This window comes from Hyaena hyaena, unplaced genomic scaffold, assembly GCF_003009895.1.
Source record: "Hyaena hyaena isolate Hyena2069 unplaced genomic scaffold, ASM300989v1 scaffold_1030, whole genome shotgun sequence".
NCBI classification, from domain to species: Eukaryota; Metazoa; Chordata; class Mammalia; order Carnivora; family Hyaenidae; genus Hyaena; species Hyaena hyaena.
In genome coordinates this window covers 63,290-71,830 of record NW_024081660.1, presented here as the reverse complement: position 1 = coordinate 71,830, position 8,541 = coordinate 63,290, and the positions used below count along the sequence as shown (strand labels likewise).

At 54.6% G+C, this 8,541-nt stretch overlaps 1 protein-coding gene across 2 annotated transcripts; it reads left to right on the top strand.

The window, feature by feature from the left end:
* The first annotated feature begins 517 nt into the window (after positions 1 to 517).
* On the top strand, positions 518 to 6,738 carry GPC2 (glypican 2). Of its 2 annotated transcripts, XM_039221907.1 has the most exons (10): positions 518 to 836; positions 1,510 to 1,668; positions 1,999 to 2,321; positions 3,154 to 3,234; positions 3,954 to 4,116; positions 4,333 to 4,463; positions 4,678 to 4,842; positions 4,939 to 5,078; positions 5,165 to 5,337; positions 6,325 to 6,738. In XM_039221907.1, the coding sequence occupies exons 1-10, from the start codon at positions 671 to 673 to the stop codon at positions 6,582 to 6,584; spliced, it is 1,761 nt and encodes a 586-aa protein (XP_039077838.1). In that variant the 5' UTR covers positions 518 to 670; the 3' UTR covers positions 6,585 to 6,738. The 2 variants fall into 2 exon arrangements, with proteins under 2 accessions (XP_039077838.1, XP_039077839.1); XM_039221908.1 differs by lacking the exon at positions 4,678 to 4,842.
* The last annotated feature ends 1,803 nt before the right edge of the window (positions 6,739 to 8,541 follow it).

The following is an 8,541-nucleotide window of genomic DNA, read 5'->3' as shown; positions in this document are numbered from 1 at the left end:
CCAGGACTGGTTATTGTCGCGAGGCTTGGGCGTGTGCGAGCTCGTGTTCACCACGTTACAGTCACGCTGCTCCAGCAGCCTCGTGCGTCCTGAGCTCTTCGAGCTCTTCGGCGTGTCGCCCCGTCACGTGGGCTCGGGCGCGCTGATCGCTGGCTTTAGCCCTGCTCCACCCCGGTCCCGCCCCCGGTGCCCCCAATTTCTCCCTCCATTGGCCGGGCTTCGCACTAGACTAGTTGTAACCCCTTCACTCTGGCTTCTCAACTGCCATAGGCTGAGTTCCACCCAGGCCCCGCCCCCGAATAGGATAGCCACGCCCCCCAAGAAAGGCCACGCCCCCCACCGCCTCCTTAGTTCCGCCGAGTCCCTCCCCCCCGCCGAGCTTCCCCACTACATTGGCTTAACTTCTCCCTGGGCCCCGCCCCTGAGACCCGCTCCTTACCGTCATTGGCGGAACCCCGCCTCGGACCCCGCCCCCTGTCCGACTCCCAGCTCCCATTGTCTCCGCAGTTGCCGCTTGGTCCAGCTATCTTGCTGGGTGTTCAGTTTTCCGGGATCGCGCTCTTTCTCTGGCCGGCAGAGCGGTCCCGCGGCAGAGAATCGGCTTCCCGAGTTCGGGCTGTTCTTCTTTCCTTCTTAGGACACACTTTGCCGAACCAGGGCGGCAGCAGCTATGTTCGCTCTACGATCTCTTCTGCTTTTGCTGCTGTCTCTGTGTCCCGGTCCTGGTCTTGGACCCGGGAGCGAGGCAAAGGTCACCCGGAGTTGCATTGAGACCCGACAGGTGCTGGGGGCCCGGGGATATAGCTTAAGCCTACTCCCTCCCGCAGTGATCTCAGGTGAGGACAATGAGGAAGGCTAGAGAATTGGGGGCTGGGGAGGGGGCGGAGGTGGCTCCTCCCCACTTCAAAATAACTCTTCTTTTTCAGAATGACCGTTATAATAATCTTTTCATGCCATTGTCATGCCAATGTTTCTTCTCCTGAACTTACTTACTAGGGTCACAATTATCCTTCTGTCCACATAATAGCTTTCTTACTCCACCCTCACGCTAGGAATCCCTCTCTAGTAATTGGCACCCCCCCTCACCCCACCTCCGGTGTTTCTTTCTTCATAGCTCAGTTTGTTCTCCTCGCTATTTCTGAGTCCCTTCTAAAATAATACTTTCTTGCTTACCTAGTAACCCCACTCCCCAAAGCCCCATTCTTCCATCGATGCTGTCCCTGTAAGTCCTTAGAGGCATGGGGTGTGTCAGATGTTAGAGAGGGTCACCTGAGGACACTCTGATCATTAATTTGACCCATCACTATTTGATCCCAAGACTAATAGCAGTGGACTTGGGATGGTTAAGGGGACAATAAGGAGGGGATAGTGTCAGGTGGGCATGAGGGACAGACAATAGAAAAAGAGACTAGACAGAGAGAAAGGATAACTCCCCAGACAGAGGAAGAAGGAAGGAATTTCATGATACTGCTCTCTCCCACCCCATTTTTCTATGTCTTCTCTGCCTAGGTGAGCACCTTCGTATCTGTCCCCAGGAGTACACCTGCTGTTCCAGTGAGATAGAACAGAGGCTGACTTGGGAGACCGAGGCCACCTTCAGAGGCCTGGTGGAGGAGAACGGCTCTTTCCTGGTTCACACACTGGCTGCCCGGCACAGAAAATTCGATGGTGAGAAATTGGGGTTCCCTATACCTGTCCTCACACCTCCTTTCTGTGCTCATGACCCCAGAAAATATCATGTCTCCACTCCCTAATTCATCCTCAAGGCTTCCAAACCCTGGCTTAGCCTCTCTCTTCAGCCTCCCCTCCAGGGTCTGTCCCCGCCCCCACCCCACCCCCTTCCCAGCCTGCCCAGGTCTCTTGAGAGCTCCTGAGGCTCTAACTTACTTATCTTTTCTCTTCTCTGCTGATCCTCATCGCTTCCTGCCTCCACCCTTTCAATTTTCCATCCTTTTCTGGCCTCACCACCTCACATCCCTTTCTCCGCATTTGCCACAGAGGTTTTTCGGGAGATGCTCTCATCATCCGAGCACTCTCTGGCCCTGCTCTTCCACCGCTCCTATGGCCACCTGTATTCCCAGCACGCCCCTGTATTCACTGGCCTGTTCTCTCGACTGCGGGACTACTATGAGAGGTCCGGTGAGGGATTAGAGGACGCTTTGGTGGATTTCTGGGCACAGCTCCTGGAGAAAATGTTCCCCCTGCTGCATCCACACCACATCTTCTCCCCCGACTACCTGTTTTGCCTCACTCGCCTCGCCTCCTCTCCTGATGACTCTCTGAAGCCTTTTGGGGAGGCACCCCGCCGCCTCCGCCTGCAGGTGAGAGGCCCCAAGGCCTGAGCTTCAGTCACCTCTGACCTGGTGACCTCTGAGCTGTGCACCACTCACTTCTAGCCCAGTGACCTCCCCCTTAATGCCCCAGTCACCCGTGATCTGGTGATCTCCCCATCCTGCATGATAGCCATCTCTGACCTGTTGACCTCTGGCTTGAGCCCCAGTCCCTTCTGCCTGATCCAAGGCTCTTTGGTCTCCTTTAACTGGGTACCCCCTCACTCTCATCTGGTGCCCTAGTTTCACACAAATCCCTGACCATTCACCTGCTCTTGGCCCGTAGTCACCTTTCTGCCAACTGTTCCTCAATCCTAATATCTTGATTTCCTCTGGTTTAACTAAACATGAATTAGATACCTAATAGTTGAGATGGACTTTCATTTGTAGTATCTCATTTAATTATCATAACTCTTTGAGGTATAAAGTAGTATCCCTATTTTATGGATAAGAAAACTAAGCCTCCCATAAGTTAAGGTCTTAGAACCAGTAAATGGTAGAGCTGTGTCTCATACCCAGGTCTTCTGGCTTCCAGTTTATTGTTTGTTCTCATACATCATTCCTCTATCTCCAAGCCCTATAGAACACAATCTTTCTGTTTCTTCCCAAGCCCAGTTGCCCTTTACCCTTCTAGACTGCAATTCCTTTTAACCTGCTTCCCTGTACACCTGACACTCCTAACTACCCCAACATAACTCCACAATCCCACCCCCCTCCTCCCACCAATTGTGCCCTTGGTGCACAGTCTTGTGCTCTTGGTCCCAGTCTTGCCTGAACCATGACTGACCCTGTGGTTTCTCTCACCTTCTTTCCCCTACCCCAGATAACCCGGGCCCTGGTGGCTGCCCGGGCATTTATCCAGGGCCTGGAGACCGGAAGAGATGTGGTCAGCGAAGCACTTAAGGTTAGAGGGGATCCTAGTGTGGGCAGGGTCCAGGGAGGGAGAGGCAGAAGTAAGAGAGGCCCTATGATGAAGAGTTAAGTGCCTGCTGAGAGGTCTGGGGCCTTCCTATATCAGCCCCAAGGCTCTGGAATCCAGGGTAAATCAGGAGGGAGGGAGGCCAGAGTCAAGTCTCCCTTGTGTCGTGATCCATGACCTCCTTCCATTCTCTGACTCTCTTCTGCTTTCTGATCACTCCCCCCTCCCCTGCACCCCTCCCAGCTTCTGGTGGTCATCTCCATTTGCAGCCTGAGATTGAAGTAGGGCCTCCACCACTCCCTCCAACTCCTTTTCCCCAGGACCCCTCAGTGGCTCCTCCTTCCCCTGCTACTGAAGGCCAGATTCCTGCTTTGGCCTTCAAAACCCTCTCTTCACCACCCATTCTCTCCCTAACCTCATCCCCAGTCTCCTCTCTTCCCAACCACAATGAGATCACTCTTCTTGAACCTTTTCTCAGATCCCTCTTCCTACCGTCTCTCTAATTCCATACCTTCCATAAGTTTTGAAGTCTTATCTGCTGCCACATGGGGTCAGCAACCCTAGACATTCACATTCAGCTCTCCACCGAGAGCCCAGGGAAGGTGGGGTGGAGTATGTATTTGATTTCGCTCTGTCCAACACCAAACTTGTGTAAGTGCAGCTACTGTGTTTGTGAATGACATAGTCCTGCTGTCTGCCCTCAGATGCCGTTGTCCGAAGGCTGTAGGCAGGCTGTGATGCGTCTGACCGGCTGCCCTCTTTGTCGGGGTGTCCCCTCGCTGCCACCCTGCCGGGGCTTCTGCCTCAACGTGGCCCATGGCTGTATCAGCAGCCAGGGACTGGATCCTGACTGGGGGGCCTATCTGGGTGAGGGGATTCAGGAGGGTCTGGGAGGGCTGTTTGTGTTCTGGATGCTTCGGGTGGACTGGGGAGGGAGTGTTAAACCTTATTGACTGTAGAGACTATTCTCATGTAAGTTTCCCCTCTCCAACACCTTGCTGCTTCCCTCCAAGACCCAGGTCGGGATCTGTGGGAACATCTAGTCCCTCATAGCACCCTTTATCTGTCTTCCCCTCCTTCAAGATGGTCTCCTATTGCTGTCCGAGAAGCTCCAGGGCCCTTTTTCTTTTGAGCTGGCAGCCCAGTCCATTGGGGTGAAGGTCTCAGAGGGTTTGGTGTATCTGCAAGAAAACGGTGCAGCCGTGTCAGCCCAGGTACAGGGGACAAGAGAAAGGTGGGAGTGTCAGCCTGAGGACAGGAGAAAGACAATGTGGGGGTGTCAGCTAGAATACAGGCGAGAGATGAGTGGAGGTGAGGGCTTGGGGTGGGGGACAGTGTGGGGTATCAGACTGGGGGTGTTGGGAGTGCGGACACTGTGTGGCTTTCACCGCAGGATGACTGGGAGGGGGTCTCTTCCCTGGGTGGTAGGTGTTTCGGGAATGTGGGAATCCCCAACGGGCACCGTCCCGCACCCGCCGAGCCCCAGCCCCCCGGGAAGAGGTGAGCCGCCTCTGGACCCCGGTGGCCGTGGGGCCGGTGGGGACGGAGGAGGAGAGGCCCACGACGCCCGCGGGCACCAGCCTAAACCGCCTGGTGAGTGGGGGGGGGGGGTGTAGGGAGGGCGGCGGCCGGGCTGGGTGGGTGGTGGGGGGCGTGCGCTCAGCCTAGCCGCTCTCTCTGTTCGCTCAGGTGTGGGAGCTCCGCGATCGGCTAGGCCGGGCGAGGGGCTTCTGGGCCGGGCTGGCCCTGGCAGTGTGCGCGAACCCCCGCATGGCGGCAGACGTCTCGCAGGAGGCGGCGCCCTGCTGGACGGGAGCTGGGCGGGGCCGGTGAGACCCAGCGGCTGCGGGCGGTGGGGCGTGACTCCGGGGCGGGGCGGGCCTGGCGGGAGCCTTCGGGGCTGCTCTGCCTGCAGGTATTCTTCGCCCGTGGTCGCCAGCTCCCTGGAGCAGCTCGAAAACCCAGAGGTGGACCCTGAATCCTTGAAATCCAACGTCCAGACGCGCAGGCAGCGGCTGCAGCTCCGGTTAGCCACGACCAGGATGAGGGCGGCTGCCCTGGGACGCGACCTGGAACTGGAGGACTGGGGTGAGAGCCTAGCAGCTCCAGGCTTTCAGAGCTCCTGCCCAGCCCCACCCATTGCCTTATGAACCTCTTCCCCGCCCCTCCGAATCTCTATGCAGTTGCTCATTCTCTTACTCCTTTGAACACTCGTGTAGTGAACACTTACCGCAAAGGTGAGGGGTTAGAAGACAGATGACAGGATCTCCATCCTTAAGTTCACGGTCCGGTAGGGAGACAACAAAGTATTCTTAGAGAATAGCGGGAAGCCTCTTACAGTGAGCAGAAGGCTGTGGATTGTTGGGGAGGGTGGAGAAGCCGCATTGAAGGCCATTGAACTGACTCCCGAGGTATAGTTTGTCAGAGAAGCAAGGAACAGACAGACGTTCTTTTTTTTTTTTCTCTACTACTATTTGTCTGTCTCTGTCTTTATCTTCTCCTCCAACACCCATCTTTCTGTCTGCTGCTTCTGTATTTGTTTATTTTGTCTTTTCTGTTTATCTTCTCTCCATCTCTCTCTCTGTTCTGTGTCTGTTGCATTGCCTCTTTTGTCTCTCATATCCACATCTGTCTGATCTCTCTCCTTGCCTTCCTGTCACTCACCTTCTCTCACCTCCCAACTTCCATCTATCTTTGTATCTCTCTTCCCTGTCTCTCTTTCCTCTGTGTGTGTGTGTGTGTGTGTGTGTGTTACTGTTTATTTATTTTTGAAAGAGAGACAGAGACAGAGTGTGACAGGGGAGGGGCAAAGAGAGAGGGAGACACAGTATCTGAAGCAGGCTCCAGGCTCTGAGTTGTCAGCACAGAGCCTAATATGAGGCTCGAACTCAAAAGCTGCGAGATCATCACCTGAACCAAAGTCAGATGCTTAACTGACTGAGCCACCCAGGCACCCCTCTTTTTTCTTTTTTAAATCTCAAATTCTCTTCCTTCCCGTTTACATGTCTCTCTCTCTCCTCTGTTTCCCATTATTTTTCTTTTCCAACCCTGCCTCTGACCCTCTCCCTCCTGCAGATGAGGAGGAGGAGAACACCAGCGGTTCTGGAGAGGGACAGCACTATGCAGATGACTGGATGGCTGGGGCAGCAGCTGTGGCCCCCCCAGCCCGGCTGCCTCGCCCTCCTCGAAGGGACGCTTCTGGGGGCAAAGGAGGAGGTGTCCTTGTCCGCCACAACCAGGGCAGGAGCAGGACTGGGGGGACATCTGTTGGTTTTCACACCCAACCCATCCTCATTCTCTTTCTCTCAGCCCTGGCCCTGCTTGGACCAAGATAACAGGGGAGGGGTGCCCCCAGCATGAGAAGGGTTCATGGCCCTTCCCCTCCTCCCCCTCAGCTGGGTCTGGGAAGGAGTCGAAGGGGGATGCAGAGAGGTAAAGTAAGGGACTTTTTGGGTGAATGGCTGGGGCCCCAAATCCAGGAGATTACCATTGGTGGGTTGGGGGTGGGTGGGTGTTCATAATATTTATTTTTTCATTTACAATCTGGGAAGGAGGGGCCGGGGGTATTTATTTAGTAAGGAGATGTGTGCTTTCCAAGCATACCTCTATGTTGGGCAGGTTGTCAGTCCCAACAAGGAAAAAGGGAAAAGTTTTAGGGTTGCAGTTGGGGGTGGGGAGGGGGGGGGTGTTGAAGGAAGTTGGAAGTGGGGAGGGGTGGGGCACTCGGTCTCAAAGGGACCAAGCTGGGTGCTGGTGGGGTGCAGGGCAGGGGACTGGGGTGTGTGAATAGGATGTCAGAATCTGTGGGGCTGGTTTCTATGGAATTTTCTCAGTTATCAATTTCTTAAACTACAATGCCAAAAAAATTTTTTTAAAAAGGGCTGTTCTCATGACCTTTGCCATCCACATCCTTCATAAGCTTTCCCATTTCATGTTTCAGTGTTTGATTCAGTGACTATTCTGCAAATAAACAGCTAATTTATTGGACCCTGTGTTTGACTCTGTACTTTTAACATCCCTCCCTGAGCCCAACCTCCTGGCAGAGGCTTCTGGCCTCTCTTGGAACCTTCCCCTTGTCATTCACTTTGGGCAAGTTGTCTACCTTCTGGGTCTGAGCCCCTTCATCTGTAAAATGGGGAGACTTGTAGGGACTGGCAAAATTCTTTCTGAACCTGAGGCATCATTAATATTACCACATGACTGCCCCCTGCCTTCAGGGTGGGGGCCCCTGTTCTCTGTGTGTCAGGCTGGGGCTACCTTGTCATGTCCTTGACAATTAATGTCTGCTTTCAACTCGTCTGTTACTTTTCTTTCTTTCTTTCTGTTGCCTGAATGAGTCTTTTGTTCTGAAGAAAGTGAAGAGAAAAGGTATAACTGATTACTAAGTGTGAAAGGAGGGTAGAAGTGCTTTCTTCCAAGGGCGGGCTGGGTGCCCTGATGGAGAAGGAAAGATGCCGGGAGGGAGAGAGCCAGAGACGCGATTAAAGACTGAGCAGCTGCAGGGACTGGCGGGACAAAGGGAGGGAGGGGGAGGAGCCTGGGCGCGGAGCAAGTTTATGGGGAAAGTTGAGCACAGCTCGGAGCCGGGCGGTGGCTGGGGCAGGCGGGAGGGCCAGACCCCGATTTCCCTGCTGCTCTTCAGGTGGCCTGGTGAGTGGGCAAGTGAAGCCGAGGCTGTGGCCAGTAGAGGGACTCTCAAATTTATATAGGGAGACTTGGGGGGTTCAGAGAGAGAACCTCGGAGGGGGCCAACAAAGGGCTGGCAACTAACTGAGCAGTCACCAAAGCTGGAGGGGACAGAGGGCTGGAAAGCGGGTAATGGGAGGAAACGGAGATGGATAGAAGGAATAGAAGAAATCTGGACACTGGAGGGAGTCCGGTGAGGGGCTGGATCCTAGGGGCTGTGTTGGGGGAGGGAATTGGGGGGTGATGCCAGAAGGGGTGGGTCTCTGGGTAGCAAGTGTGGGTTCTTCTTATCTGGGGTCACTTCTAGCTTGTCCCAGAAAGGGGCTGTCAGGAAGGGCTATGACCTTTTGTTGTGGCTGTAATCTGATGGGGTGGGTCCAGACTCCCAGTTGATTAGGAAGCTGGGGCCTGGGAGGAACTCAGAAGCTTGAAGTTCGTATCTTTCAATATCCTTATGTCGCAGAGTTTTTTTCTCTCTTTCCAGCTCCCCCCTCTCCATCTCCTCTGGATGCAGAAGGGATTGGAAAGCAGGCACGGGGGTATAGGGGGTGGAGTCTGGGGATCTGAGCTTCATAAGTAACCTGTCTCCCCCAGCTTTTCACACAC

Bases quoted from the DNA above. Each gene is read 5' to 3' on its own strand.
- GPC2 (XM_039221907.1), top strand. From the start codon at position 671: ATGTTCGCTCTACGATCTCTTCTGCTTTTGCTGCTGTCTCTGTGTCCC. The intron at 2,322-3,153 runs GTGAGAGGCCCC...CCCCTACCCCAG, and splicing joins CCCGCCGCCTCCGCCTGCAG to ATAACCCGGGCCCTGGTGGC. The intron at 4,464-4,677 runs GTACAGGGGACA...CCTGGGTGGTAG, and splicing joins GTGCAGCCGTGTCAGCCCAG to GTGTTTCGGGAATGTGGGAA.